The following is a 17,999-nucleotide window of genomic DNA, read 5'->3' on the forward strand; positions in this document are numbered from 1 at the left end:
CCCTGCGCTCGCTCCGCGCCGCGCGCCCCCGCGCTCTGGCCCCGCCCGTCCGCATCGACAGCGCCCCCTCTGCCTGGGCGCCGAGCCAGACACCCCGACATGCGGTCCAGAGGCCAGGGGTGGGAGGGGGCGAGGGCCCCTCTTGCTGCGGGTCCGCAGCCCCTGCCTCGCGGGCCCCTGCCGGGTGCCCTGGCTCAGAAGCAAAGGGAGGGGGCGGCGCCGCTGAGCTGAACTCCGTGAAACCTCTGCTGACAGGGGACATACCACAGCCCCTCTAATCCGTCCCGGGGACTCCGCACCTTGGGGTCCCGGTCCCTGGAGATGTGTACGGAGCACAATGACCTTGAGCTCCCCACTCTGCCCATGCTCCAGGGCGCCCCTGTGTGCAGCGGTTCCTCGGAATGTCCCCATCCCACGCCACAGTCTTGGCCTATGGACCCCTCCAAGACCCGCCAGGACCCTAAGCGTCGGCAGCGGAACCCGTGGTCTCTGCGTCTCCACTCCAGAACCCCGATTCCACCGCCACCAGCAGCCTTCTCTGCCCCTGACCCGGACCCCCTCAGGCCACTCCAGCAACTCCCCGCGGGCCGGAGCATTCGGGCTAGTTTTCGGCGCAGCCAAGACGGTGGGGACCTGGGGAAGGGATCGCTCTGCTCTCATGGAAACCCAGACCCGGATCCCGCAGTCCTACTACGCGCTGTCCCCAGTCTCGCATGCTGGCGGGCGCCCCTGTGGGTGCAGGACAAGCAAACCGGCCTCCTGCCTGGGGCTAGTGGGGCAGAATAACCTAAATAACCTCCTAGGCCCGCGGGGAAGGCTCTGGGAGTGAAGAGGGTGTCAGGGAACACCGCCCAGGGGAGCAGGGGAGATGTGCCTTGAACAGGACCTGGAAGGTAAACGGCAAGGTGAGGAGATTGAAGATGCGAGGCCTGGAGGTCAGAGCGCTGGGCCCTTTCAGAGGCGCTGTAAGCAGGTGGCAGGACATGACAGCTTGGCGGGGCCAGCCCGGCGCCTCTCTGCCCGCTGGGCAGGGACGTAGAATTCCATCGCCTCGACTTCGCCGCGGGCCGGGAGACCGGGCTGCTCACCGGGTTCCTCCCCTGACTCCCCCAAGCGGCAACTGGAGGAATTGCCTCCGCACAGCTGCACCCAAGGGGCTCATCATAAACTTATCTGTGGGCCACAGAGCTCCCACTCAGGCCTCGGGCCAGGAGAGAGACCCCGGGAGGTGATGTCCCCCTCCCTGCCCCCATGGCTCTCTAGCATGGGGCAGAGATAAGGCAAGCCATGGTGGGGGGCCAGAATCCCCCCCACTCTCCCTCCTCCCCACCCCTTTCCGGCCCCTTCCTGGGCTCCTGTGGTCTGGATTTGGGAGGAACTAGGCCCCAGGAGGACACGCTGGAGACCTCCCACCTTCCTCCCTCCCCCTCAGGCAGACACCAATAGAGCAGTGTCCTGACGTCCTCCTCTCCCCCAGACCCTGAGCCTGGGGTGGGGGGGTGCCTTCCAGCGGACCAGGCTCATCTGGGAGGAGGCCACCCGCCATCTCAGTGGATTGATTAAAGTCATCATGGGGATTTTTTTTAACATTTAATTTACCAGGCACACAGCAGCGGTCAGAGCTGTCCCCGGGGAAATCTAGGCCAAGGGAGCACAACAGAAAAACCCCTGCATTGAGCACAGCTCTGACGGGATTAATTGCTGGACTCAGCTTCCAATCAGACCCACGTGGCAACATTTCAGTTAAGGCAGGGGGACACTGGGCTGCAGTGGTCAGATTCCTGCACCAGGCAGGGGGAGACCTAAGCGTTCATACCCCCATCTCCCCCCACCTGCTGGGGACATTGGGAACCCCCCCACACACACATACACACACATGCAGACCAGTCCCTCCTGGACCCAAATCCCATGGGTGGCCTCCAGCCCATCCCAGCAAGCTTTTACAAGAAGGGGTCAGGCCTTTCAGCCAGCAATTTGAGAGCTGGGCAGGCACTTCACACAGTACACGCCACTGAAATGAGTGCCTGGCAGCAGTCGCTGCCAGTTAGGGAAGCGACCTGTAGGGAAGTGGACAACAAATTCTAACAGCATCCTCAGTGACAGTGGACACATGTCAAAAACCTGGAGCTCTTGGAAAGATACCCCAGACACAATGCACAGCAGGGTCAGGTTTGTGTCTGGGGGACATTTATGCCCAGAAAGGCCTCCACCTTTCCTGGGACATGAGATGGGTGGGTTGTTGCCTCTAGGGAGAGGAGAGGGTGGGGTCAGGGAGATGCTTTACTTCCATTTTATGTCCTCCTCAGTGGTGTTAACTCTTGCGGGATTTTTAACAATAACTTCAATATTTATTAAGGAGCTAGGGAAGGGTTGGAATGCCTAAGCTGCCAGAGATAAATGCTCTGAGGTCCACACACTACGACCACACATCATGGAACAGACCCTCCATGCCTTCTAAGAGTGAGGGGAACCTTCCCCCATCATCTCAAGGGGGCTTCTGGGCCCTCACACACTTCCCCAGGCCTGGTCAGCTCACCAGATGCCAATCTCACAGCACGTGGGAGGCTGGGCTTGTGTCTGGAGTGGGGGTGCCTAGGAGAGCAACCCCGGATGACAGCCCAGCCAAGTCCATCCTGGTTCAGGGCAGGGCCTCCTGATGGGGAAGCCTCCGTTCCCAGGTTTAAGGGCAGGCGTCAGGTGGGAGGGCTCTGCCGTCACTGCCCCAGTCCTGCTTCAGGGGCATCTGTGAGCTGGGGAGAGTTCCATCCGTTGGGTTAGCAAACACTGGTGTTTGCTATGGACCAGACTTCATTTTACCCACTCGACGTCATTCACTCATTTAATCCTCAGTCATTCAGGAGGGGTATTGTCATGATCCCATTTATAGATGAGGAAACAGAGGCAGAGAGTTGTGAAGTAACTTGCCAAAAATTACCCAGGTAGCCTGCATTCAGTCTGCGCTGGTAACCCCTATGTTCTGCTGCCCCAGGGTCTCCTCCAGCCCCCTCCAGCCCCAGGGCCTGGCCGCAGGAGTGGAGGGGCCAGACAGGGCCCTGACCTAGGAGCTCCAGGCCTGGGGCAGAAGCAGCTGCTGAGGATGGTCAGCCCTGCAGCGGGATAGGGATTTGTCAGGCAGACAGAGTGAGAGACCAGTAGGGTCAAGCCGGACCCCTGTAGGATATTCACTCGGTCGGCCCCACTGTCCCTGTCACCCTGGTCGGCACCGCACAGCAGGGGGAGCCTCAGGCCCACAGCGCCCAGACCGCCGCAGGCACCGTGGTTTCAGCACCTCGGCCAGCGCCAGCACGCGGTTTGCTCTGAGCAAGGGCCCGCGGCTTGGCCCTTTGCTCCTCCGGCTGGGTGGAATGGGCTCGGAGAAGGGGGTGGATGAGAGCGTCCACCCCCTGGTGATCCATCATTCATCTGCTCCTTCATTCACTCAGTTCGATCACCCTGGAGTCGACCTTGACTCCTGCTTTCTCTCACCGCCCTCGTGCCCTATCCATCAGGAACTCCTGTCCCCAGGACTCTGTACGTGTGTGCAAAGTCAGACCGCTTTCCACAGCCTCCGCTGCCCACGCTGCACCCCAGCCACCAGCCTATTTACTGCAGTAGCCTCTAAATAGGAGCTCTGCATCCTCTGCCACACCCTTGGCCCTGGTCTCAACATGGCAGCAGGAGAGACTTGAAGAAGGTGGTGAGATCACTCCACCTCTCTGCTCAAAGTCTCTGCTTCCCAGCGCAGGCCTGCTGAGCCCCAGTGCCCTGCAACGCCTCACTGACCTCCAGCGCTGTGCTCCAGCTGCTGTGCTCCAGCGCTGAGGCTTCCTTGCTGTTCCTAAGCAGGCCTGGCACGCCCCTTGGGTGACTGCCCCTGCTGTTCCCTCCGCAGAGGTGTTGTTCCCCAGACACCCACACTGCTCTCTCCCTCCCTTTTTCTTCAGAAGGTCCTGCTTTCTTAGCAAAGCCTTCCCTACCCACCATGCCTAAAACTTCGACCACTGCCCGCATTTCCCAGCTCTCTTCCACTTTACATTCCTCCCTAGCACCTGTCATGAACCTGCTATAATGTTCCTGATTTCTCTTGTTTATTGTCCATCGCCCCATTAGAATATCAGCTCTGTGCCAAGCCCAGCCCTTGGCACAGAATAGATACCCACTGATATTTGCTAAAAAAAATCAAGGCCATGAGTGAACCCCAGGCATGCTCTCGTGGCCAGTTCCTGTGTGGATTCCCACTGCCCTCCTCCCGCCCTCCTTCCCTGCCTGGACCAGCCCTCCGAGCCCCCAGCCTTGATCTCTGCTCTGGCTCCACACTGACCCCCCCTCCCCCAGCTCCTCTCTCCATCCCGCCCAGAGCAAGGCTGCAGTGCCAGACCCTGACCCTGCACTGACTTGATCAGACCCACCCAGCTCGCCCCAAGTCAGTCAGCTTGACCAGCCTAAGGACACTTCCTGGCCCAGATGGAAACATTCCTGCTCTATGTGTCTTCCCACTCCTGAGAGGAAATATATATGGCACTGAGTGGCCCCCCAACCAGTGTCCTCAATGTGACAGGGGTGTACTCTGGCCCTCCAGCCCAGCCTGCCATGGCTCCCAGACCGTGGTAGAAATCCCGAGCTTAAAGTGACAGCCCCTCCGCCAGCCTGCAAGGCCCCCAGACTGGATCTCCTGCGCTCTGGGCACATCTCTCCCCACCCCCTCCTACTCAAGGGTCCAGCTGCCTAAACTTCTCTCCATGCCCCCACACCCAAGCCCTCGCTGGTCTCCTGTCTTCTTTGCCTGGACTGCTCTGTCACAGATGGCCACCTCCAATTTCAGGTCAAAGTCAGAAGCCACCTCTCCCACCCTGGGAAGAACTGGTCCTCCAGCCCTAGTAGTCCTGCCACACCTGGGCCATTCTTGTGCCCCTCCAGGGCAGAGATCAGATTCATTTCTTGGTGCCCAGAGCCCAGCTCAGGCCAAGCTGGGTGTCCATTTAAGGAAGACAGACAGACAGACAGGAAGGTGGACAAGTAGCAGGAGCAGACTTACTCCTCCTTGACTCCCTGGGTCGATGGGTTCAGATAGGATGAGCCAGGACTCTGGGGAGCCAAGCTGTGCTCACACAATCACATGTGGAATGGGACACCTCCATGTTGGGCCAGCAGATGGCGCACCTTGGCCACAGTCTCTAGGAAGGAGAGATCACCCAGTTCCGTTGCCCCCAAGCAGATAGGGAAACCTAGTCCTTGAGAGGGGCAGGGCTCGCCTTAGACCCCTGAGGATGAGGTGTGTGCCAAAAGGCCCTGCCAGCTCTGTGGCTCACCAGCCTCCCCGTGTTCCCCACTCCACCCCACCCCACCCCACCCCACAGCCCTAACTTCCTTCTCCCTTCCTGTTCCCGTTCCCTCTCCCTCTACCCCTCGAAGGACTGGGCTCAGTCTCTAGCTTGAGGACAGGCAGCAAGCGACCAGGGCAGAGGGACACATGGGGGCAGGAGTCGTACTGAGTTCCCCACACTCATTGCCTGAAGGTACAACCCGGGAAACTCCTCGGAGAAGCTGCATCACAGCCCTGCCATTGTGCCCAAAATGGCCTTGCTGCTTCCCAAGGAGCCTTCTGGGTGAATCTCCCACACAAAACACCCTCCACCCACAGCTCTCCAGGGCAGGAGCAGAGTCTGGCTCAGATCCGGCTGTATGGGGACCAGAGCTGGGCATGTAGGTGGCCTCATGAATATCAGCTTGTGTGCGCACATGTGTATGTAAATGTAACACACGCAGCAGTGAACAGCATTGATGTGCCACATACAGAATGACAACGTGTGAGCTGGTCGGCTGAGTAAGTGAAGATGGGGCCATTGGGGGTCCGTCAGCGCCACCAACCATGTCGAGGACGCTGCACGCCTCTGGAAGCACCAGCCCCGCAGGATATAGCACCCCCACACGCACCTTGGGCATGGATGGGGGGAAGGACCTCAGAGAAAGACGAGAAGATACAAAGTTCCATGAACTCAAGTGCGGATGCAATTCAGAGAACAACAAGAAAAGCACTTGGAAAACAAAAATATGACACAGAAATAAAATTCAAAAGAAGGATTGAAAGATAAAGTCAAGGAAATCTCCCAGAAAGTAGAAGAAAAAGAAGAGAGGAGAAGGAAACAGTACAGGATTACAGCAGGAAGTTCAGTGTGTGAATAATAGGAATTCCAGGGGAAAAAGAACAACAACAACAAAAGAACAAAAAATATGGGTGAGAAAATCACGCAAAATAAAAAAATTCCCAGAACTCAGGACTAGGAATCTTCAACGCCTAGCACAATAAAAGCAAAAAGACCAACATCTTTGTGAAATTTCCAAACAGCACCAGGAACAAAGAGAAGCTACTACAAGCTTGGGAGAGGGGGAGGGGCTGACCTGTGAGGCGAGGAGGAGATTATCACCCAACTTCTAGCAGTAACAATGGAAGCTAGAAGCCAATGGAGCAAAGTTTCCAAAATGGTTCCCTAACTAGAATTCTATACCCAGCAAACCATCAACTGAACATAAAAGTAAAACAAAGACAAAATCTTCGCCTTTGATTTATCCCTTTCTCAAAGTTGCTGGCAGATGGGGTCTCCCAAAACAAGGAAATTAACCAAGAAAAAAGAGGAGGTGAGATCAAGGAAATGGGACCCAATTCAGAAAAGAGATAAAGGGCATTTCCAGGGTGGTGGTGAGTGGAGGTTTATGGGATCAGCTGAGTCCTAAGGGTCCAGATGGCAGCAGACATGTAGAGCGCTCCACAGGGAGGCCTTAAGGAAAAAAGGCAGGTGGGCAGGAAGGAAGAAGGGAGGAAAGAGGAAGGGAAGGAGGGAAAGAGGAGGGGGGAGGGAAGGAAGAAATAGGTTATGCATTTGAACACATTTAGAAGAGATTTAAACTTCCATCATAGAGCATGGAGTCACAAGTATGTAGAAAACTATGCAACTAAAAAACAAGGCAATTATTTTTTGAAAAATGAAAAGCTGTGCCAGAAAGGAACTGTACTCATAGTATGCTAACCTGGAGTAGCTATGAGGCTCCTGTTTTTCTTACCAAGCCGTATAATTATTACCTGACTTTTAAATCATATCTATGATTAAACTTAATTTTTAAGGAAATTATTGGCTTAGGAATGTATATGAAAGTAAAAATATTATTCTGAATAACTCCTAGAGAAAATCCCAATGGAATTACAAAGAAAGCAGCTTGAGTGAGTACTGTGTCACCATCCATGATCAGAAGCCAAAGGGACCCCAAAGGAAAATTCTATCCTCATATGTATGTGTCATAAAACAAGAAGAGTAAAGATTAAATAGGCCAGAGTCTTCAAAACGTATGGCCAAGTGTTGCTTTGGCCACGAAGTGTCACCTTGGCTGTGGGGTGTCACCTTGGCTGTGGGGTGTCACCTTGGCTGTGGGGTGTCACCTTGGCCTATTGTGTTAGGGTGTCTTCCTAAGACACTATTCAGGCATAAGGAGGATTTGGTGAGATTTGGCCTGGAGCTAGAGGAAGGCCGAGGAGTCTCGGAGGAGGGGAAATATACCTGGAAAGTCCCCTCAGAAGGAGCCGCGCTGGCCTGACACTCAGACATCACCAAGCAGCCACCGCTGAAGGCAGCCACCTCTGTGAGGCACTTGTGCTGACCTCAGGCCTTCAGGGAAGTTGTGTGTAGATGAGAAGTGCTATACTTGGATAGGTGCTGGCTACGATGGAGGCCACATGCCCATCCCTGAGCTAGTTGGTATCTGAGCCCCCAGGAGAATCCAGCATGGGGGGTGGAGTTAGGAATCAAGCAGCGGTCCAGCTCCAAAGGAGGGCAGGGCCACAGTACCACGGTATATCTGTAACAACCCCCCAGGACTTGGGGACAGCCAGAAACATCTCCAGGAAAGGAATGTGGCAGAAGAATAGCCACCGTCCACAGGTGGAGGCTCGAGCTAGTGTTTTGGGGGGAATAAGAAGGGGGAGCCTTTCACTTTGGGCCAAGACAGAGGGACAGGCATCAGGTACACACTCCTATCAGAAGTAACTTTAAAAGTGGACAAAATACATGCGACGACAGTTCACAGACACTGGATATTGGGCAGGACAGGAGAGTGAGCCCTACACTTGCCCCGGCCCCCTGCCCACAAACAGCTGACGGGCCTCAGCACAGGGAGGAAGCACCGGGACGAGCCCTCAGGTGTCCCTGGACAGAGGGCCCACCAGGCTCCGAGCCAAGGTTGCTCAAGGCTGCAGGGCAGAGCGTCAAAGAGAACACAGCTGCTCTGACCCAGAGCTCCGGAGCTCCCCAAAGGTGTTCCCCCAAGTCTTTAGCTGAGTGCACATCAAGAACACATGAAGGAAACTCCCCAAGGCCAGAGAAGGAGCCACGTGGAAGGAGAGGACAGACAGCTGCCTTCCCAACCACACTGCGGACATGTACCTCCCACGCTCAGGGCAGCACCGTGCACAGCAGCCAGAAGGTGGCAGCAACCCAATGTCCATCCACAGATGAATGGATAAAGCAAACTGTGGTCTGTCCGTGCCGTGGAATATTGTCCAGCCTTTAAAAAGAACGAACTTCTGGCACCTGCTGCAATATGGTTGGACCTTGAGGACATTACGCTGAGTGAAATAATCCAGTCACAATAGGAAAAAGACTGTGTGATTCCACTCATATGAGTTCCTTACAGGAATCAAATCCATAGAGACAGAAGTAGATGGCGGTGCCAGGGGCTGGGGGAGCGGGTGGCGAGTGAGTATTTAATGGGGACAGTTTCATTTTTGCAGGATGAAAAGAGTTCTGGAGACAGATGGTGGTGATGGTTACACAACAATATGAGTATACTTAATGCCACAGAACTGTACATTTAAAATGGTTAAAAGAGTAAATTTTATGTATATTTTCCAATAATTAAAAAATTTTATTTAAGCATGCTGGGAATGGTGTGTTCCCACCAACGAGAAGGACTAAGCCTCATCATTCATGAGGCATGAGGTGGAGTCCTCTCAAAGGTCACCTCACTGTTGGGGAAGTAGAATAAAGTAGAATAAAATGTGAACTTGTCCTGCCTAAAAGAGAAGATAAAAGCAATCTTTTGAAGGATCAAACCCTCTACAAGAAGCTTAGCCATGACCCAGAGCAAGGCTCACATATATTTACAGGTTACAAAATTATCCAGCAAATGTTAAAGTCACAATGTTTGGCAACGAATCAAAAATGACCAGACCTACGAAGAAGTGGAAAACTACAGAATGAGGAGAAAAATCAATCAATAGAAACACAGATGATAAAACTAGTAGACAAGACAGTTAAAACTATTTCCGTAACTATATTTCAATAAGTTCAAGAGGATCTAGGAATGCTTGAACACATTCAGCAAAAATATAGACACTATGAAACAGACCCCATCAAACTTCCATATGTGGGAAATATAACGTCCAGGAGGAAAATGACACTGATGGAAGTAATAGCAAATTAGACACTGCAGAAGAAACAGTTCCTTAGATAGAATTCTTAGAAATTATCCAAAATGAAACAGAGAAAACAAAAGACTGTAAACAATGACTAGAGCTTCCGTGAGCTTCGGGTCCACGTTGGGTGGCCTAATACACACCATCTGAAGAAACTGGGAAAGAAGAGCAAACAAAACCCAACGCAAGGAGAAGGGAAACACAGAGATCAGAGTGGAAATCAATTAAACAGAAAACAGAAAAATTATAGAGAAAATCAACCAAACTAAAAGCTGTTTTTTTCGGAAGATCAGTAAAAATGATAAGCCTCAAGCCACGCTGAGAAAACACAAACCGTCAATTTTAAGAATCTGCCGCAGATTCCACAGATATCAAAAGAATAATAATAGAGTACTATGCACAACTTTATACCAATCAATCTGACAACTTAGATTAAGTAAACAAATTCCTTGAAAGATATGAAATACTAAAACTCACCTGAAAGAAAGACACCTTGAGTTGTCCTCCATCTATTAAAGATGCTGAATCAGCAGTTGAAAACCTTCCACCAAAAAAAACTCCAGGGGCAGGGGGTTTGGGAGGGGAGGGGGGGATTGCGTGAACCCGCTGGGTGGGGGCCTGCTCGTTACTAGATTGTGTGACGGCTTCATGGATGTATGCACATGTCAGTCATCACCTGCACACTTTAAACACCCACGCCTTCCTATATGTCACTTACCCTTCTATAAGCTGACAAAAACAAAGAGAAGGGTCATCGCCAAAGATTGGAGGGCTCAAGGAATGCTCGCCAGGTCATATGCCCACCTATCCGTGCCTGGGTCCCCCTGTGGCCTCTCAGAACCATGGCGGGTGCTCAGAGAGCCAGTTCCAGCCGGCCCCAGAGCCCTCCTAGAGTGGACAAATGTTTTCCCATGGGGTTCACCTAGTCACTGAGTGTGTGGAGAAAGTAAAGAACCATCATTTGTCCTTCCTTTTCTCATGGAGAGTCTCATGCAGAGGCATGTGGCATTACACTGGCAATCCCTGGTGTAAGCCCTCACGGGTTGCCCGGGTTGCCCGTGTGGTAGGGGCCCGGCAGGGGCAGCTGTGGGCTCCTCTGCTGAGGGACAGAGGGGCTGGCAGGCAATTTCTGTTCTGGGCTCCTGCTGCCCTGGGGATTAGAGACCCAGGATGTCTCCAAAAGCCACAGGCTGGGGTGTGTCTCCCCTTCTTCCAACCCTTTTCTCTGGCTGAGGTCTACTACGTAAGACCATGGGTCTCACCTAGGGCCTGTCAGTGTCACCCTGGAACTTGGCAGAGCGCATGGTGGGCCATCCTACGCTCCTGAGCCTCCATGCACCTCACCAGCTTTCCCGGTGACTCAGCCAAAGCTTGAGGAACCACTGGCTCAGAATACTGGTTTAGCTACTTTAATAGAGACCAAAATAACAATGGCTTTAAAAAGACAGACAGTTTATTTCTCTTGTGGAAAAGATAAGCTCGTGAGTGGTACAAGGAGCTAGAGCAGCGTGTCCCCTGAGCTGGTCCAGGATCCGGAAACTGCCCCAGTTTTCCCAGGATAGACAGGGCTACAGCTGGGAAGTCCCAGGCACCTGTGAGGAGTTTTCGGCCCCACCTGGGGTGGCCCTCCATCTGCATAGCCAGAGCAGGCTCTGCTCCTCGATGGCCTGGTTTGGCCCTGAAGGGGGAAGTGGAGGTGGGGGCTGGCCTGAAGTTGCAGCTGCGTCTCCTGTTCACCTCACACTGGGCAGAGCCCCACACTCGCAGCCCAGGGGACCATGTGCCCAGTTACACCCGGGGCTCCCATTACTAAAGAGAAGGGATAGTGGGGAGCCTCCCATACCCCGCAGGAGTGAGTGGGCAGAGAGCAGAGCGGCCGGCAGTGGAAGGGGGAAGGATGTCCGGAAGGACAGGGCTTGTCTTTGCAGACGCAGAAGCCACACCCCAGAGGGCCCAGGGACCAAGGGGCCTGTTGCAAGACCCTCCCCCATTGCCACCCGGAGCCTTCCCCCCACTGACCCTCCCACCATGACGTAATACCGTCCCCTGATGACTTGGAGCTTGGCCCAGACAGCACTATGAGAGTTGGGGCTCACCTCCCGTGAGCCCCATGAGGTGGGCCCTGCTGCCCTCTTTGCATAAAGGAGAAGTGCAGCTCTGAGCAGATGAGGGCCTTGCCCAGGTCACCTGCTTATAGGCAGGAGGGCTGGGGTTTGAATCACTGACTGACAGCTCTCAGTCTGTGTCATGCTGGCTGGAGGTAGGGGGTCTGCTGAGGACGGTCCTCTGTCACTCCACCCCGAGCCCTCCAACCTTGCCCAGGGCCTCCAGCTGGGCATGGGTGGGAGCAGGCCAGGGGGCAGTAGGGGCAGAGGCTGGGAGCAGGCCAGGGCTGGGGGCCCTGGGGACCAGGTCTTCTCCCCAGCCGGCTCAGAGGCAGCAGCAGCTCCAAGCAGAAGGGAAGGCCTGGCTCAGGGAGGAGGGAGGCGTCTGCTGGGTCCCAGAGTGCCCCTCCGCAGCTAGGGGAGACTGGCAGCAGGGCTGGGGGCCTCAGGGAGCCACAGTGCCAGCCAGAGGCAGGGCTGAGCCAGACCAGGGTGAGGACCATCCTCATTTCTATTCCTCTGGGATTAGAAGGAAGAGGGGAAGAGACCGCCATGATGCCTGTGGGGAGAGACAGCAGTCCCAGAACACGGTGAAGCTTTGAAACAAGTGTTTATTTTCATCAATCGTAATGTGTCTATCCACAGCGGACAAAGTGATTCCAAGCTACAGAATAGGGAACCCCATAATCCCCAGCCCGAGCCATAGCAAGGAGCCCCTCTCACTGAGTTGCAGAGGTCCAAGCAGTGGCACAGGGAGAACTCTGTAGGATGAAATCCGTACCACGTGGCTGCAGAGGCCAGGGGCAGTATCCCTGCTAAGACCCTCTGGACCCTTCAGAACACCAGGCACCAGTCCTGACATGGCTGCTCTCCCCGGAGGAGTTTGCTGGGAAAGGGAGGGTTCCAGTTAAGAATGGACACTACCCCTGGAACACAGCCCCTTCCCACCCTGATTCTGACCACAATCCTCCTGCAGCCGACAGCCAATGCTCCCCCATTCTCCAGGTACAGCTGTCCACATCAGCTCCTGTCCTCACTCCAACCTGAGACGGTGGGGCTCAGAGAGGGCAGATGACTGTCCCAAGGCCACTCAGCTGGGCAACGCCCTGATGGGCCTCACACCCAGACCTGTCTGACCTGCCCCCCAACCCCCGTAAACACTACACCAGGGAGGCAAAGACCTGAGGGGGACTCCCTTCTCCCAGAGGGTGCAGCCAGGCCAGTGGGCCATGCAGGCCCAGGGCAGGGCGTCCTCATGCGGAAGGCACAGGAGACCTCGCCCTGGCAGGAGGTGGGAATGGAATGACACCGCTGAGTCACTCCCAGGGTTTCACAGACAGGCTCCTCTGCTCCCACAGGACCTCTCGGGACCCACTTCACAGGGGAACCTGGGGCTCAAGGCAGTCCAGCAGGCACACCGGTCTCCCAGCCTCTTCCCTACCACCACCCCCGTTTCTGTCCCTGGGGTCGTTCATTCATTCAGCACGCTCTCACCACCCTCCCCACACCCCACTCCCAACCCACTGGGAAGTGACAGCTCCTACTGTACAATTCCCAGCTTTCTCCTAGCAAGCTTGAGGGGAAAGGACTAACTCCTGGCCCGGCTGCCGCATAGCCACCAAGAAGCCAACGACAAGGGGCGCGCCTTCACCCTGCGGGGCCCACTGACAGGTCCCGGCTGGGAATTCGGCAGAGTTTCCAGAAGGGTGGGGCCCACGGGGCGCAGGAGGGCGGCAGTGGCGTCTCCAGACGGGCAACATGCCAGGAGCGTGGGCCGGCCAGGCCGCCCGCACCCAGCGGTTCCCAGCGGTTCCCAGTGGTCACCGCCGCCACACCGGGTCACCTCCCGGCAGCGCAAGGTCGTCAACCCTAGCCCGTGGTCGGCCGGCGCGGCGGGAAAGGTTCGGGTGGACCGAGGTGCGCGGCTGCGGATCCGTGGACTCCTCCTAGAGTCCCTGGTGTGCCCCTGCCGCGAGCAGGGGCCGCGCGTGGGACGCCCCCTCGGTGTGGTCGCTGCGGTCGCTGCCGGGCCCGCCGGGTCTAGTGGTCCTAAACATTTCACAATTGCGCTACAGAACTGTTGAAGTGTTAAGAACCACTGGACCCAGCGCGCGAGTCCGCGGTCCGCCGCGCTGTGGGGGGGCCGGCCCCGCGGGAGCCCTGCCCCGCGCTCCGCTTGCCGCCCGCCCGGCGGTGCACCCCCACCTCCGCCGGCCCCGGACGCCCTCGCCGGCGCAGAGGGAGCACAGCCGCGCCTCCTGCCCCGCCGGCCGCACGGCGTCCACGGAGCCCCCGCGGTCCCCGAAGTCCGGCGACGCGTCCTTTCCACCCGCGGCCCCGCGTGGCCCGCGGTGCGTCTGTGCCGCCGCCGCCAGCGCCGCGGCGCCTTTTAAGCCGAAGTCCGCCCTTCCCCGCCGCCGGAATGCGCCCGCGCAGCGCCGGCCCGACCGGTTCTTCCGGGCGGGGCGGCTCCCGGCCGGCAGGTCGTGCTGCGGGTCGTCCGCGGCTGGGTACCTGTGCGGCACACCCGTGCGGGGGTGTCCCTGAGTCACCGGCCTCGCGGCCCCGCCCGGCGCCCCTGCCTCCAGCCCGGGCACACCTGGCGTCTCCGGGGTCCCGCTCCAGGTCTGGGGGCCACACCCGTACTGTCCGGCCTAGGACCCGGGCAACCACCCTCACTGCGGCGGGTGGGGAGTGTGACACCAGCCGAGTCGGTGCTCAGGACGGCCTGGGCAGGGTAGGACCCGAGCCCGCAGGAACCCAGGGCCTGGGCCCAGTCTGTGGGCGGGGGTGAGGGCCTGGGCTGCAAACACCCATCCCGGTCTGTCCACTTCAAAGGGAACGTCGTGGGAGGGGGGAGGAGGGGGAACAAAGAGAAAGTGAAAGTGGAGGGAGGGAGAACGTGCCTAGCAGGTTTCTGGGGCTCGGACCCAGTGTCTTCCCAGAGGGTAGGGTGGCAACCAGAATCGCACCCGCCCCCCAGGGCCCACACTGGAAGCCCCATCTTGCCCCCCCCACACAGAGGGGTCTCATCCTTGAAACCCCCTCCACACCAGGCAACAGCCCTTGCCCTGCCCCCATGCGTTCTGGCCTGGCCACTTAGTCACCTTGGAGATGTTGGGGCCTGACCAGCCAAGCCTCCAGCCGCCCCCTCACAACTCTGTCACAACTGAGCTGCCCATTACAGGCAAATGGGACTAGTGGGGGTTGGGGGTCAAGCTTTAGGAAAGAGAACGTTTGGAGAGAGGTGGTCTCTAAGGTCCTCAGCCCACATCTTGAGCCACTGTGGAGCCGCGTGGGTTGGGGCTGGGCTGCAGGGTCATCATCACTTAGCTAAGTCCAGGGCAACTACGCACTGGGGAAACTGAGGCTCAGAGAGCAGTGACTTCCTGGAGGTTACACCGCACCCAGTAGTGAAGCTGGGCCTCCATGCACTGAGCGTGTGTGGGGGGTCAGGTGCTGGGACAGGGTGGGGCTGTGATACGGACAGAGGTGTGTGACCAAGAACAGGAGTTTGGGAACTCCTGCCCCCCCCCACATGGGCCAGGAGACCCCCCCCCATTTATCCCCAGTTGTATGTCCTGATACAGCCCAGTTCAGGGCAGAACCCTCCCTACACAGTCACTGTCTCCAGCACGAAAGGGATTGGTGAGAGGGAAGAGGTGACAATACGTGTAGCAGGAAGTACTGAGGTGTGACCAGAAGGGGAACTTCCAAGCATGAAAGAGAAACCGGGTTACCTGTAGCTGGGGTGGGTGCATCCCTGGGGGCAGCTTGGTTTTATGATGGACAACACTGGGTAAATGTAGTGTGGCCTAAATCAGAGAGACAGAGACAGAGCGATCTCCCAGAGATAACCCTGGGATCTCAGCGATTTGAGATGAGCCAAGGCCTCACCCAAAGTGAAATGACTGGGTGTGAGCTCGTGTGTGTGCATGTGTGGGGGGGTCTGGCCCCCCTGAGACCCTGCGGGGCTCAGGCTGCCTCCCACATGTATCCAGCACTCGCCATGCCCAGTCTTGCTCCCACGTCTCACGCCAGCCCACACCATGCCTCCTGGTGGCACCACCTTCAAGTGAGGAGGCTACCTGGGTTGGTGCCAGCTGTGCCCACGGGCAGTGTGGATTGGGCCTTCGTGTCTTCAGCTATAAAGTGGGAAGGAGGATAAACCTGGGAGCTGGCAGGGGCGAATGTGCCCTAACATGGCATTGTCATCTGTGTGGCTATCCCACCTCACGTGGTACCCTTGGAGCCCAGGGTGCCAGCCTTTATCCCGTGGCTACTCGGTGATTCTCAGAGGAGCTGACCTCGCCCCAGGAACACAAAATGGCCCTGAGGAACTTTCCAGAAGTGTGCCTGCAACTTCCCAGAGCTTCAGAGACATGTGCCCGGTCTAGGAGCTGGTCACCTCAGGGCTCCACGTCCCACAGCGTGTGGAGGGGCTCAGACTGGGGGCTCGGCTGCCTAGCCCTGGTGGGGAGCTCCCTGAATCTGCCTGGCTGGCGGAAGCCTCCCCTGCAGTCAGTGACCCACTTGGGGAAAAGCCAGCTCAGCAAGTGTTCTCTGTGGGACACGCAGGACACAGTGGGTGTCTCTACGCTGGCAGGGTGTCCTCCCAGGATGCAGTATTCTGGCTGGCAGGCTGGCACCTGCTTGGGGAGGGAGGAGCCATGTGGGGTAACGTGACAGCTTTCACAATCCCCAGCTCCATGGGGCCTGGGAGAACTGCTGAGTGTGACACGGCCCTGAGCGATAGGCTGGAACAGAGCCAAAGGGGGCGGGTGCTTCCGGGGAGCACCAGACAGGACATGGGGTGCTCAGCTGTGACACATGGGAGGTGGCCTCCACCAGGCATTTGTCTGCTTGTCCCATCACCCCTCTGGCCTTCTGAGGGCCCCAACCCACCAGCCAGCAGGGGCTCCTGGCTCTCCAGCCCCATGGCCCCTCCTTCCCCCAAGTCTCCCACATCCCCCACTCATGAGGTGTGGGGCAGACTCCTGGGACCCACCATGCTCGTGTGGCGTTACCTGGTTGTGCAAGGCCCTGGCACACCCGTGTCTGGGAGAGAATCTGGAAGGCTGCCAGCCCGGGCCTGGGAACTAGGCTGAGAAGCCTGGGGGTGTGGGTGGAGCCTCCCCCAGCCTGGCCCACCTGGGAGAGGCCCCAGCTACATGGTGGGTGCCTAGGGTAAGCTCCCGTCCTTGCCCATTATCTACAGGGCACATGCCCTCAGCCCAGGGGCCAGAAGGACAGACAGACGGGAATCCTCATGTGGGCAGTTAGAGAGGTACTGAGGTGGTGGGGGACCCGGAAGGAAGCAGCCCCCAGGTTCCTCAGGCCCAGCAAGGAAGGGTCAGGGACGGCGGGACGGGGTGCGGTGGCAGGCCCCTGGCCCATCTAGGCCTAGATTCACATGGTGGGGCTGAGCCTGGGGTGTGCCCTCGCCCCACTGGGCTCTTCCCAATTTGGGCAGAGGACTATCTGGGGGACAAAACACTTGATTTCAGTCTCAGCAGGGCCTCTGATAAGGCTGTGGCTGCCCACACCCACCAGGCCTGGGCCTGCCCCACCCATTGCACACCTGTCCCCACCTGCCCAGCTGCAAGGCTGCTGCTGCACCTAGGGGGCTGCACAGGTCACTCCCTCTCTGGCTCCCTAGGCAGGTGGCCTGGACGCGCCTGGTTCACAGAGACTAGTGGGTCAGGGGCTCTGGGCGCGTCAGGGAATGAAGCGCGCCAGGAGCCAGCAAGCTGCAGAGGCCCCTGTGAAAACCAGACAGAGGGCAGGAGGGACCATGAGGACTAGAGGAGCAGAAGTGGGTGGGGGCTGCCTGGAGGAGGTGACTCCAAGCTTCAAGAATGAGAAGGATTCAGGACAGAGGAGATGGGGCAGAGGTTGTCTGGAGCCCAAGCCAGCAGGAAGGCAGGACAACGGGGTGGGGGAGGGACAGCATGCCCTCCCCACAGGGTCAGGCTCACACACTCATGCTGCTTTAGGACACACTGGCTGAGTGGCCCACACCCCTCGGCTGCCGAAGTCACGCCTTTGAGCCAGAGCCTCAGCCAGTCTCCCCACATGTATACTCACTCCTGGGGGACAGGCAGACCCACTTGAGCAGGGCTTTGGGGACCTAGGGAGGCCCGGTCCCCAGAGAGACTTTATTCACTCTGCCTGAAAGGACATTTAGGCTGTGTCCTGGAAGGAAAATGGGAAGCTGTCCCAGCAGCGGGGTACGTCACAGTCAGAGCCATGAGTGGCGGGGTGGGGGGGGCCTGCGATCCCCAGCAGGTCACGATGGGAAGGAATGGCTTATGCTGCAACCAGACAGCTTCAGGTTAGACACCAGGCAGCACTTCCTGAAAAGAGAGGTCTCCTGAGGTCCCGGTAATGTGTGGGGCAGGGCAGGCAGACAAGTCCAGGGCCCCTTCAGT

The 17,999-nt window shown here is 57.4% G+C and overlaps 1 protein-coding gene across 3 annotated transcripts in view; it reads right to left on the bottom strand.

The window, feature by feature from the left end:
- Window positions 1-17,678: 17,678 nt before the first annotated feature.
- The window catches only part of ASPG (asparaginase), a 36,151-nt gene continuing 35,830 nt past the window's right edge, over window positions 17,679-17,999 (bottom strand). For all 3 annotated transcript variants that reach the window (XM_074326811.1, XM_074326810.1, XM_074326812.1), the window contains one exon: window positions 17,679-17,924. In XM_074326811.1, the coding sequence (XP_074182912.1) occupies window positions 17,904-17,924 (21 nt within the window). In that variant the 3' untranslated portion in view covers window positions 17,679-17,903. The remainder of the gene's footprint in view (window positions 17,925-17,999) is intronic.

The sequence above is a fragment of the Rhinolophus sinicus genome, linkage group LG03 (genome assembly GCF_036562045.2).
Source record: "Rhinolophus sinicus isolate RSC01 linkage group LG03, ASM3656204v1, whole genome shotgun sequence".
NCBI lineage: Eukaryota > Metazoa > Chordata > Mammalia > Chiroptera > Rhinolophidae > Rhinolophus > Rhinolophus sinicus.